Genomic DNA, 27,911 nt, shown 5'->3' on the forward strand with positions numbered 1-27,911 from the left:
GGCATTCCATATGGTCCCCTTGAGAGCACTGCCAGAAGTCATTCCTGAGTGCAGAGCCAGGAGTAACCCCTGAGTATCGCCGGGTGTGACCCAAAATGCCAACAACAACCCCCACCCCACCCCCACCAAAACCAAAAAAACCCACAAATGTCCATACTCGATTTACTTATATACTTATATATTTTGTGAGCCTCCATTCCGTGATGGAGGCTTTCACATGATTCTCAAGAACAAATACTTGGGTAGGAGAGTTCAGAAGGCTGGAGCCGAGTTTTGCATGCAGACCCCAGCACCACATGGTCGCCCAGGCAGAGTACTGAGCCTAGTTGTGGCCCCCAAACAAAACTTTTTCGGTGGTAAAAGAACCTTGTAACTTCTGGAGTACTGAAAAGGTGGCACTTTTCAAGTGACCAGTGTTTGATTCCTTTCTCTGACGGTCGGGTAAGTCCCGGGGGTTCTCTGGGTGCCCGTGCGGTTGTCCCGCGGAGCCCCGCCTCGAAGCCGTGCCTCCCGCAGGCAGAGCAGGCGCGCGGACCGTGTTGTTCTCTCTCCGGCCTCGGGCTCGCATTTACGAGAAGGCAAGTAATCGAAATCAGGAACAGCTGAGTCTCTGGAGCTCCTTCCAGCTCCAGGCTCCCCCCCCCCGGGCCGGAGCCGCCTAGAGAGCCCGGGAGCCGGGCCTCTTCCGGCTTCCGCAGGAAGCGCGGCGCTGCCGGAAGTGACGACAGCGGGCGGGGGACGACCTGTCTCTTCCTCTCCACGCGGTGGACGGGAGTGCGCGGTCGCCGCAGCCGGTGCCGAGTGATGCCGGGGAAGCTTCTGAGTGACGCGGCCTCGGAGTCCGACGAAGCCATGGGGAAAGCGGAGAAGCCGCGCAAGCAGAGCGAGAAGGTGCCGCCGAGGGCCCGCGCCGCTGGGGCGCGGGAGGAGGGGCTCGGGGAGGCCGAGCCGGGGGCGCGCGGCGCGGAGCCGGCGGGTTTCGAGACCCGCGTGTGGACTTGGTCGGGGGCTGCCCCCCGCTCCCCCGCGGGCAGCTCGAGCCCCGAGGCTGGGCGACTCAAGAGCTCGCGGGCTGCGGACCTGGACCGGCCGGCGCGGGCCCCTCCGAGGCCGTCCGCGTGCCGGTCGGGTGTGCGCGTGCGTGGAGGGAGTGCTCGGGCCGGTGGGCACACGTGGGTGGCGCCTGCCGGGGCATCTGGCCACTCCAGGAAGGAAAGTATTTGGGTTTAGGCGATGAAGGATTTCGGTTTCTCATATTTATCGAGCGGCATTCCCGTGGCAGTATTTTTTTTAAAAAGTGTGCTAATTGCACCACTTTTTTTTTAAAAAAAAAGAAACAACTTATAGGGGCTGGAGCGATAGCACAGCGGGTAGGGCGTTTGCCTTGCACGCGGCCGACCCGGGTTCTAATCCCAGCATCCCATATGGTCCCCTGAGCACCGCCAGGGGTAATTCCTGAGTGCAGAGCCAGGAGTAACCCCTGTGCATCGCCGGGCGTGACCCAAAAACAAAAACAAAACAACATATATTTTTTATGGAGAGCTGTAAGTGTGTGTGCCCTAACAACCCCTCCTTGCTGTTGCTACTTTAGGTAGTGGTATTATTGGGAGGGTTTTTTGTTTGTTTGTTTGTTTTTCGGGGGAGGGGTGAGTTTGAGCTATACCCAGCGATGCTTAGGGAACCATATGTGGTGCCCGGGATGGGCCCAGGTGAGCAGCGAGCAAGGCAAGCTGCTGTATTTTCTTCACACGCCCTAGAAAGTAGTGCCGCAGACTGTTCTGAAATAAGGTCTCAGGGAACAAAGATCACCTCTGAACTTATGTTGTGACTTCTTAGTTTTTTTTCTTCTCTCTGCTTTTTTTGGATCTTTTTGATGAGGAGCTTGTAGAACAGCAACGTTTAGCGCAAAAGTGACCCTGGTTTACTTGGGCAAATTAGGAAGATCTTAACCAAACTTAATTACTTTCCAAAAAAGACCATCCGCGTAGGAAATTCATTATTACATCTAAAGGAAGGACCAATTGAAGGGTTGCGGAATGAGGATGGGACCGGATTATTTTTTTCAGTGTCTGAGGATGGTGATCCGTTATCCCTAGTTTGTGAACCTAGGGCTACTGCAAACCTCAGGTTTGGGGGAAGCCCCTGTAATTCTGGAATTGGTCGAGCTCCACCAGAGAGCTTTGAACAGATCACAACAATATTTGTTTAATTGTTTACAGCGATACTAGGTAGCTAACTTCTTAACACTTGGAAATGTTACAGAGGGTCAGGCGTCCCAGGTAAGAGCCTGGTTTGGTTCTGAGATTTCACCTATTTCATATTCTTGAAACTTGAGAGGGCTCTGGAAATTCACTTGCACTTTTGAAATTGGCAAGATACTGGCAGGAATTTTAGCAGAGAAGGAAATCTTAGGCAGCTGTGACTAGAAACAACCTGATTATTCACCGTTAAGATGAATTGTATTTGATCACTTTCTGTACTTGCATTTGGTTTAGAGCAAATTTGGTTTGTTGGTGCACCCCACACACAACCCTAGATATCTTCAGAAAATTTGATGGTAAGACCTATTCCATCCTACCAAAGTTGGAAGGCATTTTCCAACATACAAACATTGCATTGTTTGCCTCAAAGTTGCTAAGACTTGGGACTTAAAAGGGCATGGTAGGGGGCTGGAGAGATAGTCCAATAGGTAAGGTGCTTGCAGATGACTACTCCCCACATACCATATGGTCCCATAAGCCTGTCAGAAGTGATCGCTAAACACAGAATCAGCCCCGGGCACCATCAGGTGTGGCAAAACAAAACACACATTAGGCCGCTTGAGATTGCTTGTTGCAAGATGAAGATTCAAGTGGGAAATGCCTCAAATTGTGTTTGTTATCATATTACTGTGAAATCAGCCAGAATTGCTATAAATGAAATGGAAATTTAATGTTTGAATTTCACTTTTTTAGAAAAGTAAAAAGGAAAATCCAAAGCCTAACATGATTGAAGAGGCAGAAGAACAGGAAGAAATTGTTTCTCCCAAAGCTAAGAAAGTTAAAAGAAAAGCAGAGCCTTCTGAGGTGGAAATGAATTCCCTTAAGTCCAAAAAGGCAACAAAGAAAGAGGAGCCTTCTCCAGATGACATGTCTCCTAAAAGCAAAAGTGTGAAAAAGAAAAAGGAGTCTGTAGAAAAGAACATTAATTCCTCTAAAACCAAAAAGGTAAAAATCGAGGAGCCCTCTGAAGAAGAAATAGATACTCCAAAGCCCAAAAAGATGAAGAAAGAAAAAGAAATGAATGGAGAAATTGGGGCGAAAAGTCCCAAAATAAAGAATGGATTCTCTCATTCTGGACCTGATTCTAACTCCAGTGAAGCTGCCAGTGAAGAAAGTAACACCGAGTTACAGCAGGTAAAGTTTTGTTTTCATCTGTTGTTTCAGATAAGTTACGGTCACACATAGGATTGATAATTGGAAGGTAATTGAAGAGGGGTGACACCTGGTGGTAGGGAGTGCTCAGTGTGTATTGGGGGGGGGGTTTCCCTTGGAGTTGCCCAGATTTTATAACAATCTCACTTGGCATAAGAGTACTTCCTTTGGGGGCTGGAGCAATAGCACCGCGGGTAGGGCGTTTGCCTTGCACGCGGCCGACCCGGGTTCGATTCCCAGCATCCCATATGGTCCCCTGAGCACCGCCAGGAGTGATTCCTGCGTGCAGAGCCAAGAGTAACCCCTGTGCATCGCCAGGTGTGACCCAAAAAGCAAAAAAAAAAAAAAAAAAGAGTACTTCCTTTGCAAATCAGCGTGCCTGATTAGTGCAGGAACGTCTTCCCTCCACATTTGGCCTGCTTATATGCAACTCTCTTCCTAGTTTTCTTCTGCAGGGCTTCCCAGGTCATTAAGTGAGTCATTTTATTTAGATTGTTCATTGAAGAAGATGATTATGTGTCTAGAAGTGAAAAGAAAAATTTGTTTATTTCTTGCAGGAGGGGCTTGGGGGGGGTTCCCAAGTGGTGCCTAGGGAGCCTGGGGTTCCCACCAGCACAGTTGGACTGGGGCTTGGTTCAAGGGCATGAGTATCTGGCCTACTCTGAAAGTACTTGGGGGAATGATCAGCCACATGAAAGGCATTGCCTTACCCCTTATACTCTCTCTGGCCCCATGATCAACATTTTAACAGGTCTCCTCTGCTCTCCCTGTCCCCCCCTCTGATTATGGCATGTTCATATGATCAAGAGCAGTGTTTCTCCATCCACTCTTCCTAGGCCAGTGCTGGTCAGCAGGTGTCAGAGGTTAAACCTTTCTGGTATGCCTTGGCTGTAACTGCCAGTCTGGACTGGTACTAACTTGGACAGGTGCCGGTGTGCAGGTGTAAAGAGTCTCAGCAGCACTGAACTAGAGAGTTTAGAAACAGAAATTACTGGCCCTTTTGGCCCTGCTGCGGATCGAGCATGATGGAAGAGCCCAAAAGAGCGCCCTTGGACTCCAAGCAACCCACTGAACTAATTCCGGCACGGGATCAGAGACCCCACGGCGGGCTGCGACAGTGGAAACCGGGCATCCCCGAATTCTTTTAACCTCTCTCTCTTCAACCCCTTCCTCCTGAGCACAGCGCAGGGTCCACGACTTTCTGAGCGCAAAATGGAGACACCGAGCCAGCTGAAACAGGGCGTGCGCGGGAGACCCCAGGGGGGCGGGGGCGGGGGCGGTGACTTCCACCCACCGCAGATAGATACTTAAACCTACCTCCCCCACGTGTGCGTCTCCTTTGGCCCTGCTGCGGATCTCTAGGTTTCTCCATCTTATGAGCACCATAAAAGGGTAAAAGTTTGTAGTGATGTTATTTCTGGTTGTACTTTCCCTGAACTTTATACAGAAACCCAAAACCACGCGGCCTCGGCAGATGACCTAATGTCATCTTAGCATCAGCAATATGTAATGGTTCCTTTTTAACTGGTCGGACTTTGGTGGGAAATCCAACAAGAATAGTAAGTCTTTTGCTGAAATATTGAAGGCAATCAAAGTGGTAGCCATCTCTCTAGACTGAACTAAGCTATATCCCCACGCCGGCTGAGGAGAAATATCCTTCTTTCTCGGGAAGAAACGCGGCGTGGCATCAACCATAGTGTGATGTCCATTAAGCAAACAGACCTGGTGGCGTGGGAATGGGATATAAGGGGAAAAATTATGTACATGGAACAGCGGGACGCTGGTGGAATCTCGAGCCGGAGCCGATACCAGCGCAATACCTTTGGTTCCAGAAACTGCTTGCAGACACTCTACTAGTCTATCAACTAAGCCAGAGCCCCACGCCGGCTGATGATGGGAAATAACCATCTTTTTCGTTTTTTTTCCCCCTTTGTCAGGCAGCGTGGCGATTACTAAACAGGCGTGAACGGTGGCACGGGGCAAGGGGGGAAAAAGAAAAGTTATGTAACAAACAGCGGGACTTAATATCTCTATATTCTTAGCGATGGAGAACTATCAAATGCTTCCTTGGCAATAGGACTGTCTTTTTCTTTTTGGGGGGAAACCCCAGCAACGGTAGTGAGTTGTGTGTTGAAACATGGAATGTAATCGAGATAAGGCGTAAACGAAGTGAAACTTATCACTTACAAGGGTGGGGACTGGGGAGGTGGGAGGGGGCGGCAGGTATACTGGGGGGGTTGGTGATGGAATATGGGCACTGGTGAAGGGAAGGGTGTTAAAAAAAAAAAGAAAAAAAAAGAAACAGAAATTACTGAATAGAAAAAAGCTCTCGGGAGTTTCAGCGTTCTTTCAGTAAGTGCTGCGCTGCTTTTCAGGTTACAGAGTATTGTTGAAATTGTATTGCTTCCTTCGAGTAATTTAAATTCAGTCATTCTTATTTATTGTTCTGCAGTGTTGGGGATTGAACCTGGAGCTTCATAAATGCTGACACGTGCTTTACCACCAGTTCACGCTCCTCGCCCCTGAATGTGTTTCACTAAGATTTTATGAATAATTGCAATGCATTTTCTTTTAATTTTATTTCATTTTACTTTGCTTTTTGGGTCACACCCAGCGATGCACAGGGGTTACTCCTGGCTCATGCATTCAGGAATTACCCCTCGAGGTGCTCGGGGGACCATATTGGATGCTGGGAATTGAACCTGGGCAGGCCATGTGCAAGGCAAACGCCGTACCCACGGTGCTATCACTCCAGCCCCCTCAGTGTGTTTTCTTTTAAGGTCATATTTTAGAAAAAATTCTTTCTCAGAATATTTCTGCATATTAGCTTTTAGGGATAAAATTACTGATTTCTTTCTGTGGTTCTTAATTTTATAGGAAATGTCTGTGGAACAAAAAGAAGGCGCTTTCTCTAACTTTCCCATATCTGAAGATACTATTAAACTTCTCAAAGGTACTGTTTTTAGAAATACTGTATAAAGTTAGTATTATTGGAGCACTATTTTTTATTTTTAATTTGTATTTTTTGCCATAGCCAGCACTGTTCTGGTTATGTGGCTCTGTACACTGCTCTTCAGGTTCTGTGCTTACAGCTCCGGGGACCATATTGGGTGCTGGGGATTCAGCCTGGGTTGCCACATGCAAAAACAAGTACCCTACCCTCTACTATCTTAATAGCCCTTGTTGTGGGGGTGGGGGGGGTCATCACACTGTTGGTACTCAAGGCTTACTCCTAGCTCTATGCTCTGGGTCACTCCTGATAGTGACCTTATGCAGTGGCAGGAACCAAACCAGGGTGGGTCATATGTAAGGCAAGTGCCTTAACCCCTGTAATATCTCTCCAGCCCTCTAGCTGTTTTTAAAATTAGGCCTGGTGTACTCTGGATTCAAAGCATCTGATTTTTATGCTTGTCCTGATGAGATTTCATGACAAGTAGTTTAATCTTTTAGAGTATAAATATTTATGATAATATGGCACCTTAGAGTTTATTGACAACTTTATAAAGTTAAGCAGATTCCTGACTACAGAATGTTTGGCCTGACTTCGTTGATGTTGCCTCGAAGGTAGAATTTCTTTAATTCTGTAGCACCAGCAGCGTGGGGATGCCTCAGACCACCAGTGGGATTGGTGTTTTAGAGCTGCAGTGTCAGATAACGCTGGTCCTTTGTTTACAGCGCGTGGGGTGACGTTCCTGTTTCCTATACAAGCAAAGACATTTCACCATGTCTATAGTGGGAAGGACTTAATCGCACAAGCACGGACAGGAACTGGCAAGACCTTCTCCTTTGCCATCCCTTTGATTGAGAAACTTCTGGGACAATTGCAAGACCGGAAGAGAGGTCGTGCCCCTCAGGTAACTCTTAAGCGCAAGGGACTCTGAATCTGCAGAGGAAAGAAACTTATTTGGGGGTGGGCTGGGAAGAGACAGTGGCTTTGTTTTATTTGTCCTCATGGATGAAACTTAGACCACTCTGGAATTCAAAACACCCTCCCATTTGGTCCTGTTGGCTTTCTCTATGTACATTCAGTAGAGTGTAGAGGTTCAGGCCGGCAGTTTTGGAGCATAACTTGAGTTAAAGACCAGGCTTAGCTTCATAGCCTTTACTAGGTATAATACAGTTTTAATTGCCATAGTGAATATTACTGGTTTTTCACTCCAGTGGCGTATTTGATATGCCAAAAACAGTAACGACAAATCTTACAATGGAGATGTTATTGGTGCCCACTCGAGCAAATCGATGAACAACGGGATGACAGTGCTACAGAATGTTTTCCAAAGATGGTTCTGAAAATTATAATAAGAATAATGAATGTCAAGAATTTAGTAGTCTGGTATACAGTCCAAGCTCATATTTAGCTAATGCTATCAATGGTATTTTTGTTCCTTTCCTGGAATGTAGTTCTATTAACTCCACACAGCTTTCACTGCTCTGTGCAGTGAAATAAATAAATGGTGGAGCACCTTTTGGAGCACCATTTATTTGGGCACCTGCTTCTCATAATTGTTAAGATACAAACTTCTGAGTAGATTCGTCAGGTCTCCACAGATTGTACAGCACGTAGATATGTTGAAAATGCTTGGTAGGGTGAGTTTTTAATTTCCTGGTGAATTACATATTTGTTATTCATATTTGTTACGATAATACTGCTTAATACTTTAAACTCAGTCATTAGCTTTCCCTTTCCAGGTACTGGTTCTTGCACCCACCAGGGAGTTGGCAAATCAAGTGAGCAGAGATTTCAGTGACATCACAAAAAAGCTGGCAGTGGCTTGTTTTTATGGTGGAACTCCCTATGGAGGTCAAAGTAAGTAAATGCAGAAAAGTTTGAAAAAGCCATCCTTGGCTGAATGTCCTGATTGGGTTTCCTCTAATCTTGACAATTGACTTTACTGTGGTTTTTGGTTTTTTTGTTTTTTGTTTTTTTTGCTTTTTGTGTCACACCTGGCGATGCACAGGGGTTACTCCTGGCTTTGCACTCAGGAATTACTCCTGGCGGTGCTTAGGGGACCATATGGAATGCTGGGGATCGAACCCAGGTCGGCTGCGTGCAAGGCAAACCCACTGTGCTATTGCTCCAGCCCTTGACTTTACTGTTTTTGTTGGTTAGTGATGATCTTATTGCTAATGTTAAATTTGTATGTAGTTCTTTGAACTCCTGTATTTCTTTTAATTTAAAACCTGTAAAGGCATTTTATTGGACCCAAGGAGATAAGATTACAATTGCAACCTTTTTTGTTGTTGTTTTGTCTGTCCGCTGAATATTGCTGCCCCTGTTACATAGTGTTCTCTTTATTTCAGGAAGGTATTTATATTGATAGTATTTTAGCATTGACTTGCTGGGCTTGTGATTATTTCTAGCTCTGAATATAAGATAGGATTTACAACAGCCTGGATTTGAATCTAGGTCCTGATCACAGAAAAGCTTTGTGATTATAAATTACTTCTGACTTGATTTTTCTGTCCTTTAAGCCCATCTCAGGCACTTTTTTGGGGGTCTTGGGGAGGTAGGACTTAAATTCAAACCCAAAACTGAGGGCCTTACTAAGCTTGCAAGGCTGTGTCTACCACTGAACCACATCCCCATCCCTGCAGGCAATTTCTAAATTGGGGTTTGGGGGTTTGGCTAACTGGGCGGACAACTCAGTGCTTGGCCTGAGGATGCAGGGCAGCTGGAGTCCTATCTGGCAATGGTGGCAGGGTGGGATACCAGCCTTGAACCTGAGCCAGGCTCCTGGACATGCTTCGAGTGTGCCCTGATCGCTTATCGTCTCCCCAGCCCTGTTTTTTTAATTAAAAAAATTTCTTTCGGTGTGGGTGTTCTGGGGGTTGCTGGGTGAAGGGACCGTGTGGTACCATGGCTCGAACTTGGGGCTCCTGCATGCAAAGCATCTGCTCCAGCTTTTGAACCATATCCCCAAGCCCTCCTAACACTTAATCTCACTTTGTGAAACCTCCACACTTTCCACCAGCAAAGAAAGTTGTGTCTTTCCTTGTGCTTCTGTTAGTATTTTGTGATGAAATGCACTGGATTGTTATTTCTTATTTTCCCTACTATATTAAAATTTCCTTGAGTTTCCACACCTAGCATATTACCTTGTACTTGTAGCTAACAAATATTTTAGAGTAAAGATATCCTTAATTGGTATCTCAGACTGCTGAAAGAACTTAAAACACAGCATATCTTCTTTTGTGTTCTCCATAGTTGAACGGATGCGGAATGGGATTGATATCCTGGTTGGGACACCGGGCCGTATCAAAGACCACCTACAGAATGGCAAGTTAGATCTCACCAAACTGAAGCATGTTGTCCTGGATGAAGTTGACCAGATGTTGGATATGGGGTTTGCTGATCAAGTGGAAGAAATATTAAGTGTGGCATACAAGAAAGGTAAACTCCAAGTTTTAGAAACAGATGAATGAGTGGTGATTTACTAGTCTCTGGGATTAGGGTGTGACTTAGCCCCAATTTTTAAATCAACAAAATCTGATTTAAAAAAAAGCCGTGATTGTCACATAATTGCAGTAAAAGGAGATTGGGGAAGTAAAAGAAAAATTTCATATTGCACCAACTTCAGTTTTGTTGTATTTCTTCCTGACTTTGTGCTATTATATATATATTAATGTATATATGAAAATGTCATATTTCTGTGTTGTGATATAATTCATCTACACTTTTTTTTTTACTTTTTGGGTCACACCCAGCGATGCTCAGGGGTTCCTCCTGGCTCTGTACTCAGGAATTACTCCTGGTGGTGCTTGGGGGACCATATGGGATGCTGGGGATTGAACCCGGGTTGTCTGCATGCAAGGCAAACACCCTACCCGCTGTACTATCTCTCCAGCTCCTACACATTTTAATTTTAATATGTAATTATACATATTTTTATTTTTATTGAATCCGTGAGATAAAGCATGAAATTCTTCGATTATATTTTAATTAAAATATTTGTTATATAATTGCATTCTTTAAGCACACTAATTTATATTCCTGCAAACATAATAGAATGCAGATAGCATTTTCCACACCTCAGTGTTAGGAGTTGGGTGTTTTTGGTTTTGAACCAGACTTAGCAGTGCTCAGGAATCATTCCCCTTAGCAATATTCAGGAGACTGTATGTGGTATCAGGGATCTAATTGAGATTGGCCTGGCCTCATGCAAGCAAGAGAGCATGTTCACCCCTGTATTATCACAATGGGCCTGGAGTTAGTCTTTTAGATTAGATTTACAGAAGTGAAGTCACTAAATTGGAAGGTTAAATGTTAATGCTAAGTTATTCTTTTTTTTTTTTTTTTTTTTTGCTTTTTGGGTCACACCTGGCTATGCACAGGGGTTACTCCTGGCTCTACACTCAGAAATTACTCCTGGCGGTGCTCGGGGGACCATATGGGATGCTGGGAATCGAACCCCGGTCGGCTGCGTGCAAGGCAAACGCCCTACCCACTGTGCTATCGCTCCAGCCCCAATGCCAAGTTATTCTTTACTTTTGCTTTTTGGGTCACACCCAGTGTTGCTTGGGGGTTACTTCTAGCTCTGCACTCAGGAATTACTCCTAGCGGTGCTTGGGGGACCATATGGGATGCTAGGGATCGAACCTGGGTCGGCTGCATACAAGGCAAACACCCTCCCCACTGTACTATCGCTCCGACCTATGCCAAGTTATTTTTAACTGTTCTATCAGCTCCTACTGCCATTTTAAATATATGAATATGCAATGTTATTCTCAGAGCAGACCAAAATTTTATTCACCTCATGGTTCCCAAACCTCGCCAGGATGATCCCTGAGCACAGAGCAAGGAGTAAGTCCTGCGTGTCACTGGTTGTGGTGCTTTCACCTCCCCCTAGTCTCCCCAAATAGTAACGAAATGCAGAGCCAGAGAAATAGTACAGGAGGTGGAGTGCTTACCTTGCATGCAGCTAACCCAGGGTCTATCTCTGGCACCCTATGGGGTCACCTGAGCACTGCTGGGTGTGGGCATAGACATCCCTCATAGAAAAAAAAAATCCTTGGGAGTATAAGAGAGCGTAGAATTTGTTCTGGTATTTACTGCAGATTATTTGCTTATTGTTCTAAACTTGGTTTGTGGGCATATCATGATGGATAGAGTTCACTCATGCTTCATTAAGGCCAGTGGACAGAAATCCATGTACGATTTACTTAAAGTCCTTTTTTTTTTTTCCCCTGTTGGTTTTTGGATTACACCTAGTGATTTTCCTGACTCTGCACTCAGGAATTACTCCAGGTGATGCTGGGGATCAGACCTGGGTTGGCTGCATACAAGGCAAGAGTCCTCCCTGCTATATTATCTCTCTAGCCCCAGTGTCAGGACTTTTGAACATAAATTATTTTGTCAGTGTGTCTTTGAATTTGTCTTTCTCCTATACTGCCAGGCTTGGCCATAAGTGGTTGCTGAGGAATGTTGGGGAGCTGGATAAGATGCTGCTGGTTTAAGTTGTTTATATTATTTATGTTGGCTTCTCCCCCCCCCACACCCTCTCAAGATTCTGAAGACAATCCCCAAACACTGCTTTTTTCTGCAACTTGCCCTCATTGGGTGTTTAATGTTGCTAAGAAGTACATGAAGTCTTCATATGAACAGGTGGACTTGATTGGCAAAAAGACTCAGAAAGCGGCAATAACTGTGGAGGTAAGTGATCCATTTGGATGGGTGCACTAGTAATAAATTATGTATCTTTTCCCCCTATTAGATACTAGGAGTTAAATCCAAATGAAGAGACAAGTGAAAAAATACTCTTGAGATCTGCATATGTTTTGCAGATCTTATCCCCTGATCCTAAAATCTGAGTTAGATAAGCAGAAAGAAATTATACCTAGAATTTAAACATCAGAGGGCAACAGAGAAATGGATACTTTGTGTTGAATCCATTTTCATCATGGACTCTGAATTTTTTAGGCGGGATGGATGGGTCTTAGGAACTTTACCCAACCCAAGGAATTCTAAACTCAGGATACTAAAGAATTGACCTGGGTGGTAATTGGCCATTCTTAAGTAAATGAATTGGGGGTAGGGTGGGGGAACAACCCAAAAACAGCATACAGAAACAAAATCTTGTCAGTTATTTGACTCTTCAGGACTAGGAAATAGCATTTCTTGATCTACATTTACTGATTGTTAGGAAATAAAGGAGCCAGGTGCTCCTGGAGGGAAGGGGAAAGGCTTCAGTGCTTGACTGCCGGCTTCTGCTCCTCTGCACAGTGCAGTAGCAGCTCCCCGAGTTGGCTTCAGTACTCACTCTCTGCCCACTGTGGGTGGGCAGGTGATTGCAGGTCCCTGCACAGCACAAGTAACGGAAGTTTCCTCTTTCCTCAGCATCTGGCCATCAAGTGTCACTGGACTCAAAGGGCAGCAGTTATTGGGGACGTGATCCGAGTGTACAGTGGGTTTAACGGACGCACTATCATCTTCACTGAAACCAAGAAAGAAGCGCAGGAGTTGTCCCAGAGTTCATCCATTAAGCAGGTTGGTCTTTTCCTCCCCCTTTGCCTGGGAGGAAGTGAACTCAGCCTGCAGTATCAGACTCTGTCAGGGTTAGCTCACAGCCAACATACAAGCCAACAAAATGGACTTCATCACACTGGTTTATGGTTTTCTTTTTTTATAATGTAGGAGTACTGCTATTTATTCAGCCATTAATTAAGCTGATTGAACTGAGCATGAACTCCACTTTACTCTTTTTTTTTTTTTCTTTTTGGGTCACACCTGGCGATGCTCAGGGGTTACTACTGGCTCTGCACTCAGGAATTACTCCTGGTGGTGCTCGGGGACCATTGGGATGCTGGGAATTGAACCCAGGTTGGCCGTGTGCAAGGCAAACGCCCTACCCTCTGTACTGTTACTCCAGCCTCCCACATTACCTTTTTTTTTGTTGTTTAATTGAATCACCATGAGATAAGTTACAAAACTTTCATGTTCGAGATTCAACCATACAATGATTGAACACCCATCCCTCCACCAGTGCACACTTTCCACCACCATGTCCCCAGAATATCCCCCCTCCTCTTCCCAGTTCTTACCCTGCCTCCATGGCAGGCAATTTCCCCAATATTCTCTCTCTACTTTGGGCATTATGTTTTGCTTAAATTTTCTGGTGAAATTGGCTGGGTATGGTGCCTGGAGAGATCGCCGGCTCTGTGGTGTCTTTTGGGACACGCTGCTGTGTCTCTGGCTTTTGAGATTTATTTATGGGTCTCTGAAGCAAGGCCAGTAATAGAGTTTACAGGGTGGCACTGTGTAGGATAACATGGGGTTGTCCTTTCAGCCTTGCCACTGGGAACTTAGTTTGCCTTAGAGCAATGGCCTTTCTGTATGGACACAGGAGGACAGTTAATATTATGCTTTGTAACTTGGGAGCCGATTGACTCCAATAATACTTTCCTGGGCATTTGCTTTTTTTTTTTAAAAAAAAAAAATCCACTTAAATTGTTGTAGTAAATCTTCAAATATTTCTAGGAATGTCATTCTGTATGAGCACAGTAAGAGAGATATCAAACTTAAAGTGTGGTTCTTTCTGAGGACATCTCACTATATATTCCAGACCACAGTCCTCAGGTCAGGTTAGTCTTCCTAACCCCAGCAGGGTCCTGGTCTTGTCGTTACTTTTGGATCATGACAGCATTTGTCTATGACCATGCTCTCAACTTATAGTTGAGTATTGTGGCTCTTTGGTCTGGCACATTTTGATGCCAGGGTAGCTCACAGCTTGCCCTGGACCCATTCCGTCCCTCATCAAGACTCTGCTTTTGGGGTGCTAGGAACTAAGGGCAACTGAGTCGAGAAAGCCGATACCCAAGAGTAAATATTACTGGAGTCAATTAGCTCTCAAGTTACAAAGCATAATATTAACTGTCTTCCTGTGTCCATACAGAAAGGACATAGCTCTAAGGTAAACTAAGTTCCCTGAGGCAAGGCTGAAAGGACAAACCCCATATTATTCTACAGCGCTGGAGTTGGTTTGTGGGGGTGACTGCCAGTGCTTCCATGTGTATTGGGAAGTCGGGGGAGGTAGCCCACTCCAACTCCGTGAAAGCCTGGAGATTTCAGTCACAAAACCTGAGATACCTGAATTTTCAGCAGATTATATCTTGGCAAGGTCTGTCCTGAGAGGGTAGAGTCAGTCCCGGATATGGAGGCGATTTTGTATTGTGGAAGTAAGCAGCTGGGGGCACTGCTTGGGCGGGCCACCAGGCCAACTCCCTTCCCTCTGGTTTATCCCGTCTATTCAGCCATGTGCGGATCCGAGTTTAACTGTGGCTTTTGGTCTCTTTCAAGAGTTATCTATGGGTCTCTGAGATAAGGCCAATAAATGAGCTTGTATAGCTGAGCCGGAGGTGGTTTGTGGGCATTGCTCGCACATACCTAACTTTTGGCTGTTTAATTTTTTGATAAGTTTGGTCCCAAGTTGTTGGGGTCTGGCCTAAGGCATAGCGGCAATTTGCGGTGTCAGAAAGCCTGACCCTGGTGCACTTGCCCCGCAGGTACAGGCTGACCTGTTGGCGGCATCATACCCCCATTGCTTTTTTTTTTACCTATAAAAATACAAGGATACTGTTCTCTTCAGGATTAATGTTTGGAAGTAATTTTTGAGTTTTGCCCATGGAAGGCACATTTGAAGCAGCCTAAATATGTCTTCTAACAAGCCTGAGTGGTAAATTTATTTCTTCGGGTTTTGGGGACATACCCAACAATACTTAGGGCTCTGCACTCAGGGATCGTATCTGGCCAGACTGGGGGACCCTATGGGATGCTGGGGTTTGAGCCCAGGTTTGGCTGCATTTGAGGTAGGTGCCCTTCCCTTTTTCTCTGGGCCATGAATTTTTTTTTTCCCACATTCAGAGATGCTCAGGGGTACTCTCGCTGTGCACTCAGAAATTACTCCTGGTGTATTGGGGACCATATTGATGCTAGAAATCAAACCCAGGTTGCCTGCAAACACTGTTCGCTGTACTGTTCCTCTGCTCCTGATTTTATTCTTTCAATTTTTTTTTTTTTTGCTTTTTGGGTCACACCTGGCGATGCACAGGGGTTACTCCTGGCTCTGCACTCAGGAATTACTCCTGGCGGTGCTCAGGGGACCATATGGGATGCTGGGATTTGAACCCGGGTCGGCCGCGTGCAAGGCAAACGCCCTACCCGCTGTGCTATCGCTCCAGCCCCTATTCTTTCAATTTTTAATTTTGGCTACATGCAAGATAAGTGCTCTACTTGTGCACTATCTCTGTGGGCAATGATTTATTCTAATTTCTAAATTATTTTTAAATTTTGGGATTGGGGTCATAACTGGCAGTGTTTGGGCTGTTCCTGCCTTTGTATTCAAGGTTCATTTCTGGCGGCAGTCAAGAATCATTTGTGATGTAGGTGAGCAAATGGGTATGACTATGCAAGACCTGTGCCTTCTTCCCGATACTACTTTCCAGACCTAAAAGATCCCCCGTAGATCTTCATGTGGTTCATAAGCATAAGAATAAAGTGTCCAAGATCTCCATGACATGCTTCCTGAAGCCTGGTTCTGAAATTGACATATTACCTATCTGAGGTGAATGGGGAGTAGTACCCTATATCGTTGGGTCTGTTATTCTTAGCCATGTATTTCTTTGGCAGGATGCCGAGTCATTACATGGAGACATTCCACAGAAGCAAAGAGAAATTACCCTGAAGGGTTTTAGAAATGGTGATTTTGGTATTTTGGTTGCAACTAATGTTGCTGCTCGTGGGTTGGACATCCCTGAGGTTGACCTGGTTGTTCAAAGTTGCCCACCAAAAGTAAGTATTTTTATAACTTCCCTTATTTGGGCGGGGGTTGTGGGGTTCTAAGACAAATGAAAATAGTATACTTTCATGTGATTAATAATAGCTGTCTCTGGAGTAGTGGAGTACTAAGTCTGATTTATTTTTTTCTATGACTGTCATGGGACTGTGCCCTCAGACTGTAGTGGAATGTTGTCAGTGAGGAGAGGTTTGAGTAGAGAGTTCTGGAAGGCCGTGCAGTTTGGAGAGTAGACTTTCAAAGGGTGGGGCCAGAATAGATGAATCAGGAATTAGAGTTCAGTGGAGGGAGAGAAAAGTTACAGGACACCCTGTGCTTTAAAAGACCCTCAGCAAGTTCCTCCAGATTAAGGGTTGTTTACAGTGCTATAAAGACACCTGATCACTCTGAAGTCACCAGTGCTTCTAAAGTGTGTGACATAGGCCTTATGGAGTAACACACAGGACTGCTCAAGCCATAGAATGGCTGCTGAGCTCTTGAGATAACTGCAACTCCGATTTAAAATGTTTTTTTTTGTTTTTTTGCTTTTTGGGGGGGGGGTCACTCCTGGCTCATGCACTCAGGAATTACTCCTGGCGGTGCTCAGGGGACCATATGGGATTCTGGGATTCGAACCCAGGTCGGCCGCGTGCAAGGCAAACGCCCTACCCGCTGTACTATCACTCCAGCCCCATCCGATTTAAAATGTAAGATACACAGTGGGTTACAATAGTCTGTACACTGCATTTTGGAGACTTGCGTGGGGGGAAAACATCTCTTGGATAACTTGTAATTGAAGCTGAGCAGCTGTCTCCCCCAAGTTCCTGTACATGGTCGCATGTGGGCTCTGCATGGACTGTCCGGGTCTTTGTTTCTGTTGTTCGAGCCCTTGATGTTTTTACCTCACCAGGATGTGGAGTCCTATATTCATCGTTCTGGGCGAACAGGAAGAGCTGGAAGAACAGGGATCTGCATCTGCTTTTATCAGCACAAGGAGGAATATCAGTTAGTGCAAGTGGAACAGAAAGCGGTAAAGCGATTTTGGCCTTCAACAAATAAGATAATGTTTGGCTTCTCCATTCCGTTGTCAGTAATTTCCTAGAAACACACATGCTTTTATTGTGCTGGGGCTTGAGTCCAGGCATAGCAGAGGCTCTGCTCCGTTGCTTTTATTTCTTTTTGTAGCACGTTACCATGATTAAAAGCATTCTAGGATATAAACCAGAGGGTGGCCAAAAGATCAAAGGGATGAATTTTGAAATGAGGAAATAGCCGCTAATTCCTTAATAGGATTCTACCATTGAACTGTACCTCCCTCCCTTGTAGAAGAATTATTCTATGGGTATTTTGTCCAGGACATGGACTTCCTTAGCCAGTTTCCCCTTGAGTGGACTTTACTTAGTGAGTGACTTACTTACAGAGAAAATAGGGTGGGGAGGGGCCAGAATTATGGGACAGCGCTTAAGGCACTTGCCTTGCATGCAGCTCACCTGGGTAGTATGGTCCCCAGAGCCTCAGTTGATATGGCCCATAGCACTGTGGCACTGTTGTCCCGTTCATTGATTTGTTCGAGTAGGCACCAGTAACGTCTCCATTGTGAGATTTGTTGTTACTATTTTTGGCATATCAAGTACGCCATGGGTAGCTTGCCAGGCTCTGCTGTGCCAGCAGGATACTCTCGGTAGCTTGCTGGGCTCTCCGAGAGGGATGGAGGAATCAAACCCAGGTCGGCCGCATGCAAGGCAAACACCCTGCCCACTTTGCTGTTGCTCCAGTTTTATGGCTCATAAACAAAACAAAATAGAAAAATAGGACAAGGAGAAAGTGTGTCTTGTGTAGGAAGTTGATGAACAGTAGGTATTGTCATCATCAGTTGGAAGTCCTTGTCCCTGGTGAGATGGGCATTGTCTCTCGTCTTTGTCCAGAACAGCCTGTAACCCTGGGAAAGCAGGTGGCAAACATGAGCCTCTGTTCATGGCATTCTATGAAAAACCTGACAAGCACTCCATAAAATAGTTGGGGGCGTGGAAAAGCTCACAGGTCAGAGCACACTAGAGGCAGAATGGGAAATTATAAGTGCCTGGTTTGGCTGTTAGAATAGAAGAAAAAAGATAATGCTTTTGTTTCTAAGTTGTGACTGTTGTAACATAGTGTTAGATTTAGTAGGGAAAATAAAATGATACATCATATGCAGGGATTGCAGTACAATCTTGGTAGTTTCTCTAAAATCGAAACTATTCTAAAATGTCCTGGGCCGGAGCAATAGTACACTGGGTAGGGCGTTTGCTTTGCACACAGCCAACCTGGGTTCAATTCACGGCATGCCATATCATCCCTTGAGCATTGCCAGGAGTAAATTTTTTTTTTTTTTGCTTTTTGGGTCACATCCAGTGATGCACAGGGGTCACTCCTGGCTCATGCACTCAGGAATCACCCCTGGCAGTGCTCAATGGACCATATGGGATGCTGGGATTCAAACCCGGGTTGGCCGTGTGCAAGGCAAACGCCCTATCCGCTGTGCTATCGCTCCAGCCCATCCAGGGGTAATTCTTGAGTGCAGAACCAGGAGTAATCCCTGAGTATTGTGACCCAAAAAGCAAAAGCAAAAAAAAAAAATTCCTTTTGGTTGGGAATATAGGTCCATGGTAGGGTACTTGACTTACTTGTATGAGATCTTGAGAATAGATGGCCAAATACTTGTAATAAATGTATTCGTGGGGCTGAAGCAGTACCATAGGATGTAAAGCGTTTGCCTGGCATGCAACTGGCCCTAGTTCATTCCCCAGTTCTGCATGTGGTTATGATCAGTCCTGAGCAGGCTGGTGGTATCCCCAAGTACCCCCGCCCCAATAAAACATATAAAAGCAAGGAACTAATCGTCTCATTTTTTTAGTTGACCACATTGTACATTAAACTGAGATTTGTTTCCTTGTAGGGAATTAAATTTAAACGAATAGGTGTTCCTTCTGCAACAGAGATCATCAAAGCTTCCAGCAAAGATGCCATCAGGTATGTCTCTTAGCACTGCCATGGGCTTTTGGATGCTTATTCTAATGCTGCATAGCTTTATGCAATAATGCTGTTTGTTTTGATTTTTGGGGGGCCATATACAGCATTACTTAAGGGTACTATATGGGATGCTGGGGGATCAAACCCAGGTCTCTCTCCCTGGCTCCTGAGATAAAACTTGAGGGCTTTTTAAAAAAAAAGAACGGGTTTGATAAACAAAAAAGTAAAAAACTTTTGTTTGATGGAAATAAAAGTTATTTATTTGGAAGATGGCTCAGAAGAAGAAGACTACTGAATTGTGTTCAGTCCCCTGCACTCAAGATCTTCCAAGCACTGCTGGGCTTAGCGTGGGCAGCCTTGGCACCCCTGGCCTGAGCAGCACTGTATCACTGGGCTTGACTGATGACAGAATCATCAGGACTGCATGTTGTCCAGAATATCCCCTGGGCCTCAGAACCCCTGGGGAAGCCAGAAATACTGAGATGCTATTGGTCTTAAATATGCGCGCTTCTGTCCTGTGTTCTACTTTCTCCTAACAAATACGTATACCCAACTGTAGGCTTTTGGATTCTGTTCCTCCTACGGCCATCAGTCACTTCAAACAGTCGGCCGAGAAACTGATCGAGGAGAAGGGAGCTGTGGAAGCCCTGGCCGCTGCGCTGGCCCATATTTCAGGTGCCACCTCAGTGGACCAGCGCTCCTTGATCAACTCACAGGCGGTAAGGGGCCCTGTCACATTCCAGGATCCTTATATATTGGTGTTAGAACAGGTTCTGAAAGGCAAAATCAGACCTGACAAATAGTTTCACCTTTGGCATGATGTTGGTGGGGGCGGGGGGTTGTAGTTTAAAGGACATGGCAGAAAAGTAGATGGGCAATACCAGGCGCTCAGTGGAGGGGAGAAGGCAGTGGCTGCTGACGGCTGTCGTTTGGAAAATAAGGAAATGAGCTGGAGTTTAGATGGTTATTTTTGTAAACTCTGTAAACGTTCTAAAATGCCAACAGTTTTACACCTTCTTAAGTATGTGAGCTTATATGTAAATTATGACAACTTGTGAAAATAGATATAGGGACTAGAGCCATAGTATAGTGGGTAATGTGTTTGCCTCGCACACAGCCAACCTGGGTTCTATCCCAGCATCCTGTTTGGTCCTCTGAGCAATGTCAGGAATGATTCCTAAGTGCAGGGCCAGGAGCAGCCCCAGAGCATGGCCAGGTGTGACGCCAAAACCAAAAACTAAATAGTAATCAAACTATTTTTTTAAAAAGTAAAGAAAAAATATGGAATATACTTAACAAGCATGCCTCCAGACAGAAATAGTTTACTTCTGTTTCTTTTGAAGTGGGTTTGGCAGAGGGGGAGGGGGCGGGGGTGTTGTGAGGACGGCACACCTGGCAGTGTCTGGGGACTACTATGGTCTGTGCTCAGCAGTTTACACTCACAGTATATGTCTGGGGCGGTGGGGGGGGAGGGTGGTGCCAAGGGGGACAGGACCATATGAGGTACCAGGGATTTGAACTGGGGCTGATGGGATGCAAAGTAAACACCTTCAGCGCCATACTGTCTAGTTCTAAGAAGAATACTGAGAGATCCCTTATGTGCCTTGCCAGCTTTTCCCAGTGACATCTTTTGCAGGACTATCATGCACGGGGCTGGAGAGATAGTAATGCCGGGTTCAATCCCCAGCATCACTTATGGTCCCCCAGCCTTGCCAGGAGTGGTTCTGAGCGTTGCTGGGTGTAACCCAGCTCTCGTGACCTGGGGTGGCTCAGAGGTCTGAGCTCATTGTGCATGGTCCAGCCGCAAGGTCAGTCCTGGTACTTCATGTCCCCCAGCCCTGCTGGGTGTGCAGGTGTGGAGGCGAACATTGGCAGTCAACAGAGCAGGCCTCTGTCTGGGTTTTGGGTTTTTGTTTTTGTTTTTGTTTTTTGCTTTTTGGGTCACACCTAGCGATGCACAGGGATCACTCCTGGCTCTCCACTCAGGGGGACCATATGGGATGCTGGGAATTGAACTCGGGTCGGCCACGTGCAAGGCAAACGCCCTACCCGCTGCGCTATCACTCCAGCCCCTGGTTTTTTTTTTTTTTTTTCTAAGGAATAGAAGAGTTTACTGAAAAGCCAGTTCAGTTTTATTTACAGTATTCTATCTGTGGGTATGGAGGAAGTTTTCTAGAAATAATTTTGAAACACAAGGGCAGGTACTTACCAGTTTTTGCTGAGACGTTTAACTTTGTTCTCTCTTTTTTTTTTTTTTTTTTAACTTTGTTCTCTTTTCCACAAGGGCTTTGTGACCATGATCATGAAGTGCTCAATTGAAATGCCAAACATTAGTTATGCATGGAAGGAGCTTAAAGAGCAGCTGGGAGAGGATATTGATTCCAAAGTGAAGGGAATGGTGTTTCTCAAAGGAAAGCAGGTAAGACGGAGCTCTCTTGGCGGCCTTGCTGGGCTTTGGCTTTCTGGGACCGCTCTCACAGAAGGGCAGCCTCTCCCTTATTCTCTGCATCTTTCTCTTTTCCGGAATGGATGCACATTTCTCCGTTTTGCAGTATCTTTTCCCTCTGTGGCATCATTTACAACGTGACAGAGCCTCAAATCTCCCTGAAGTGCTTTCTCTGGCCTCAGAGCAATGTCTGAGACATTTTTTCTGTACTTCAGCATCTTTAGGGCACGAGTCTATTCTTAGCTCCATGAGTGCCTTAGAGAATATGTGAATAAAGATTCCCCAAAATTTAAAAATCAATCATGACCTGATGTTGCTTGCTGGTAATGATTGGGTAAAGTACTGGCTAGAAGGGTGCTCCTCATTAAAGCATTGTCATTAAAGGGGCCAGAGCAGGGCTAGAGTGATAGTACAGCAGGTAGGGCGCTTGTGCCTTGCACACAGCTGCTCCGGGTTCAATCTCCAGCATCTTGTATTGGCTCCTGAGCACCACCAGGAATGATTCCTGAGTTCAAGAGCCAGGAGTAATAAAAACTGAGCGCAGGAGCACAGCTGAAATGACCCAAGAAACCCAAAAGTCATCCAGAACTGCCAGGCTGGAGAGATAATACAGCAGGGGGAGGGTGTTTGCCTTGTATGCGGCTGACCTGGGTTCAGTCTCTGGCACCTCATGTGGTCCCTCGAGCGCACCACCGGGAGTGTTGATTCCTGAGTGCAGAGCCAGGAGAAAACCCTGACAACCTCTGGGTGTGGCCTAAAAAAACAAACAAAAAAACCCAAAACAAACAAACAAATAAAACCCCGCTCACCAGCAAGGGTAGTGGAATCAGTTATAGGAGTAGTTTGGCTATATTTGTAAAAGTCCAGTAAATGAGAAGAATCCTTAATTAAAGGCGATGGCAGTATTGTAACACTGTATCACTGTTATCCCTTGCTCATCAGTTTGCTCCAGCGGACAGCAATAACGTCTCCATTGTGAGATTTGTTACTGTTTTTGGCATATTGAATACATCATGGGTAGCTTGTCAGGCTCTGCCGTGCGGGCGAGATACTGGGTACCTTGCCGGGCTCTCTGAGAGGGACGGAGGAATCGAACCTGGGTCGGCTGAGTGCAAGGGAAACGCCCTACTCACTGTACTATCACTCACCAATAATGTCCTTTAAGGGTTTTCTTTTTCTTTTTCTTTTTTTCCCAGTTTTAGTATTAGTATTTTTAATTGGGGACCGTACCCCATAGTGTTTAGGGGCTACTCCTGGCTCACTGCTTGGTGCGGAGTGAACCCAGGTTTCTTGCATGCAAACCATTTGCTTAGCCTTTTGGGCCATCGCTGAACTGTTTTGTGTTTGGGGCCACGCCCAGTGGTGCTTTGTCCATGGAAAGGCCTCAGGTTCGGTACTAGGGATGGAACCGGACCTCCTGCATGCAAAGCACATGCTCAGCCCATCCAGCTCTCTGGCTTTTTCTTCTTTAATAGGGTCCACTCCTGGTGATGGGTATGGGCCTGACAGCTCGCTGCTGGAGTGCTAGGGGTAGGACTCAGAGCCTTCAATATGCTAGTGTGTGCTCCATTACCTTTGAGCTGTCTTTCCAGCTTACATTTATTTATCTTACAGATTTTTTTTTAATAGAATGATGGGAGAGATAGCAAACTATTAAACAAGATTTTTTTTTTTTCCCCTCAAGATCTTTTTTTCCCCCCCTCCCTGTTCCTAGTTTGGTAGTCCTGAATAGCTTATATTCGATTTGATGGAAGGCAATATATTTTTTCATGGTTTGAGACCCTAAGGTTTGGAACCATATTAGCATATTTCAAATACTTGTTCCTCAGAACTGGAGGGAGAAGTTCAGATGTCTGGAGGGCATGCCTGGCACGGAGAGGCCCCAGATTCCATGCCAGCAGGAGGGAAGAAATCAAACCAGGAACCAGTGTGACAAAGCACCCCACATAATTGTCTATTAAAAAATACTTCTGGAGTCAGAGAGGTAGTGTCCAGTTAAGGGCTTGCCTTGAGGGCCGTCGACTAATTTAGTCTTCAGCACCGTCTGGGCTCTCGACATCTCCAGGAGCCCTTCTGCCCACTGCACACACAGACCCACAAATAATTATACACATTTGGCTTTTGAGGGTGCCTTCTGGGGGGCAGGGTAGGATGTGTTTTTTTTTTTTTTTTTAATCTTGGTCTTTGGGAATACCACTTGATACACAGTGTGAAATTATAGTCAAGAACTGGGTGAAACTAACTGGCTTTTGCTTTGGTTTCCAGGGTGTGTGTTTTGACATCCCGACTGCTACAGCAACAGAAGTTCAGGTATTGTTCTCTTCTTGGATTTTGAAATCATTTAAATTGTAAAGTGTTCTTTATTGAAAATACCTAATAATAGAATGAGAAACAATGGCCCTAATTCTTTTACTAAAAGATACTATAAAACAAATCCCCTCTGCCCACACACACCTAAAAGATTTTTTTTTTTCCTTTTTGGATCACACCCGGCGATGTACAGGGGTTGCTCCTGGCTCTGCACTCAGGAATTACTCCTGGCAGTGCTCAGGGGACCATATGGGATGCTGGGAATTGAACCTGGTCGGCTGCATGCAAGGCAGATGCCCTACCCGCTGTGCTATTGTTCCAGCCCCCTAAAAGATTTTTATAGGGGCCAGATAAATAGTAAACAGCAGATAAAGCACTTGCCTTGAATCCTGCTGGCCCAGGTTCAGTCCCTGGCACCCCCCATAGCAGGAGTGATCCTTGAGCACAGCCAGGTGTGGCCCCAAAACAAAAAATTAGAAGCATGGGAGATGACCGCAGATGGCTGGGCCTGTGCTTCGAGTGTGGAAGCCAGCTTCTGGCCCTGGCAGCGCAGGTCTGTGGACTATACCACAGCGGAGCACCACAAAAGCCAAAACTAAAAAGAAATTCTGGGCCTTTCCCCCTGATATTTTTATTATTTGACTCATTTTCCTTGCTTTCTTCATGTAGACAGTAGTATCCAGCTTTTCTTCCTTGTATGTTATACGGGCATTGTAGAGACATTTTCAATTGTTTTGCCTTTTTTGGTTTTTTTTTCTGTGTGCTGTTGGGAATTTGTGTGATTGTGTATGTTCTGTTTTACTACCTCTATATTTTACTCCTGCAGTTAACCTTAGCCAGAAGGTACAGACACGATCTCTGTATTTTTTTGTTTGTTTGTTTTTACACTTTTTGAGTCACACTCAGCGACTCACAGGGTTTACTCCTGGCTCTGCACTCAGGAATTTCTCTTGGCTGTGCTTGGGAGACCATATGGGATGCTGGGAATCGAACCCGGGTTGGCTACATGCAAGGCAAACGCCCTACCTGCTGTGCTATTGCTCTAGCCCCACAATATCTGTTTTTCTCTTGGTCTGACATGGCATGCTCAGGGCACTATCTGGGATGGTGGTTATTGAACCCTGGTTAGCCACGTGCAAAGTGTTGTGCCAGTTGCACTCTTTTCTTCCCCTCATCCCTTTAAAAAGGCTAATAAGGAACAGAGGAGATAAAAACAAACTCTTGTTTCAACAGGAAAAATGGCATGATTCTCGGCGCTGGCAGCTGTCCGTGGCCACAGAGCAGCCAGAGCTGGAAGGACCCAAGGAAGGATATGGGAACTTCCGGGGACAGAGGGAAGGGAACAGAGGCTTCCGGGGACAGCGGGATAGAAGCAGAGGCTTCCGGGGACAGAGAGGAGGTGGCAACAAGAATAACAGATTTCAGAACAAAGGCCAGAAACGGAGTTTTAGTAAAGCCTTCGGTTAGTCAAACCCAGGGGATTTACAGGGCATAAGAGAACTGTTTGGCAACTGAACATTATTTTTCATACAGAGTTAAAACACATTGTGTTCCTTCCCAACTCCTTGCTGTCTCTGTTCCCCATTTCTTTGATACAAGCTTCATTTAATTTTCTTCATCTCGCTATTAGTGATGTTATTTTGACTTTCTGTGTCAGGTTGTCCTTTAACAAGGTATATGAATTCAGTTTTATTCTGATGTATTGTCTGTAGATTGCAGGATGAAATCAAGCGCACACATGCTTATACTTTTAAAGGTGATGTATCTTCGTACTTCAAAGTGTCTCAGTAGTGTTCTCTCCTCAGTACCTGTGGGGAATGCAGCAGTCCTTGGAGAAGCAATTTGAGGCATCCAGGCTTTCTTCTGTAATTGGCGTTCCTCGGCGACTGCCTAACCACTGGGCATATGGCCCTAGAACGAGTCTCCTGAGAACTGATACTGAGCAGCATTTTAAAGCAGAATTTTAAGTTTAGCTGAGATAATCACGAGGTTCATACCAGCACATGGCCTCTGTTGGGGAGGTGGTGGTGCAGCTGCTGGTGGGCAGAGATTAGCCACTGTTGTGTATTTTTATACAGTTTAATTTCTCAACATAAGGTGATTCATTCTTCAGATTTTACATATGTATTGACTTAAAAAATAGTAAACAAATTTCTACAAGGAATTTCAAATGATGACCTTTCTTCAAAAGGAGGCTGCACTAATTGTGACTAAAGATAATGTACTTCGTGTTGGAAGATGAACATTCTTAGCAAGAAGTAATTAAGGGAATGGTGGGCTCAAATTTGAATTGTTGAGCGTGTGTTAAATGATAATTAGTGAATATGCACTGTAAAGCATTCTTTTACTGGTGAAAACACTGGGCTATTAATGTTAGTAATTTCAATGGGTATAAGACAGTTTTAGATAGAAAGATCCAATTTAGCTTCTCAAAGACGTGGTTCCTATTTATAGACATAGTATCAGATGCCCCCCACTCTATTTATAGTCACACTGCACACAGTGCAGGGTTTTCCCATTTTGGCTGGTTGGAGACTTAATTTTTAAGACAAAAACCTGTGGGTGTTTTTTTTTTTTTTTCCAGGTTGTTTTGAGGTAATTGAGTAGGGCTGGCTAGATAAATATTTCTCCGGGAAACTTATGCATGGTTTAGGAGCTTAAAATACATTGTTTGCTCACTTTCAATTCCTAGGAATTCTGTGTTGGGAGGGACCGGAGCATTAGAGAAGTGGGTATGGTGCTTCCTTGCATGTGGTGCCACAGGTTCTATCCCTGGCACCCCAGTTGGTCCCCTAAGCCTGCCAGGAGTGATCCCTGAGCATGGCTAGGTATGGCTCAAAAACCAAAACAAATTCTCAGGGAATAAACTGGTAAAAAAAAGTTAAGAAACATGACCTGTCTTGTTTTCATTTATTAGTTTTCAATAAAATCTAGGTCCTGGCTTCTCATGTATTGGATCTTTCTAACTGCCTCTCCACTACCTAGTGGCAAGGGACTCAGTAGCCATCTCCACTCTGGATTCTTAAGGCAGTCTCCTTTTTGTGTTTGCATTTCATTCTGTTCCCCTTGAATCTAACTAGATATGTTTCGAATTTTCTAGATTTTTGAGGCCAGATACATGATTCATGACAGAGCCTCACTTGCCTTGGTCCCCCGGCTTGCTTCCCATCCCCAAATAATTCTCATTCCTCCAGCCACTTATCAATTTTATCACTTTTCATCCTACTCTTGACTTCTCAACAAGCCACAGGGACTAAGATGGTGTTCGACTGTCAACACATGTGCCTGTGGTTTAGTTTATTAAATTCCTGAGCATATTTTAATAACCATTACATCACAAAAAGGGGAGAAAAAGGATATGTGCCTATCCTTGATGCTGGAACCATGATAATGCAATTAACCTTAAGAATGATAAGCAGAAATCAAGAGTTAAGGGGGAAGGTTAATAGAAGTTTCTTTGAAATTTAAGGAAAACATGACTTTGAATAAATGAAGCTAAAATTTATCCTGAATCCTGGAATTCAAACCGTATTTATTACTGTAATTCTTCTACTATTTGGTTTAATTTGGCTCGTTGGGCTAGCCTGGGATATGTTAGCATTTTTACTATTTCTACAAGAGAAAATATTTTTCAATTTATGTATCAGACAATTTAAAGACCTTTTAAAATACAACCATTTTTATGTTGGAGCTATCTGTACAGCAGTTTATTTACAGTTGTACATAAAATGTTTTTACTATAAAATTGAGTTAATGTATAAAATACTGCTTTATGCCATAATAAAGGTATTGGTACTAACTGATGTTTCACCAGTGATATTTACCTGAAACTTGTCCCTCCCTCCTGTTGAAAATTGCTGTGGTGTGGTCTCAAAACAAGTTAAGATGCTTCCCAATCAGAGAAACTTCATTTTCTTGCCATTTGTGACCAGACACTTGATGTCGGCAAGGCACACAGATGGGTGC

General features: G+C 44.9%; 1 protein-coding gene across 1 annotated transcript; it reads left to right on the forward strand.

Annotated features, from left to right (window-relative positions):
• Positions 1 to 246: 246 nt before the first annotated feature.
• On the forward strand, positions 247 to 27,742 carry DDX21 (DExD-box helicase 21). The gene is made up of 15 exons (XM_004617111.2): positions 247 to 891; positions 2,955 to 3,395; positions 6,291 to 6,366; positions 7,089 to 7,267; positions 8,103 to 8,220; positions 9,619 to 9,804; positions 11,918 to 12,063; positions 12,748 to 12,897; positions 16,036 to 16,197; positions 17,091 to 17,210; positions 19,116 to 19,189; positions 19,749 to 19,908; positions 21,474 to 21,608; positions 23,901 to 23,945; positions 25,179 to 27,742. Exons 1-15 carry the CDS (start codon positions 805 to 807, stop codon positions 25,410 to 25,412), a joined length of 2,313 nt encoding a protein of 770 aa, XP_004617168.1. The 5' UTR covers positions 247 to 804; the 3' UTR covers positions 25,413 to 27,742.
• Positions 27,743 to 27,911: the final 169 nt, after the last annotated feature.

Source organism: Sorex araneus, chromosome 5, assembly GCF_027595985.1.
Source record: "Sorex araneus isolate mSorAra2 chromosome 5, mSorAra2.pri, whole genome shotgun sequence".
Taxonomy (NCBI): Eukaryota; Metazoa; Chordata; class Mammalia; order Eulipotyphla; family Soricidae; genus Sorex; species Sorex araneus.

Bases quoted from the DNA above. Each gene is read 5' to 3' on its own strand.
- DDX21 (XM_004617111.2), top strand. From the start codon at position 805: ATGCCGGGGAAGCTTCTGAGTGACGCGGCCTCGGAGTCCGACGAAGCC. The intron at 6,367-7,088 runs GTACTGTTTTTA...CTTTGTTTACAG, and splicing joins TACTATTAAACTTCTCAAAG to CGCGTGGGGTGACGTTCCTG. The intron at 7,268-8,102 runs GTAACTCTTAAG...TTCCCTTTCCAG, and splicing joins AGAGAGGTCGTGCCCCTCAG to GTACTGGTTCTTGCACCCAC.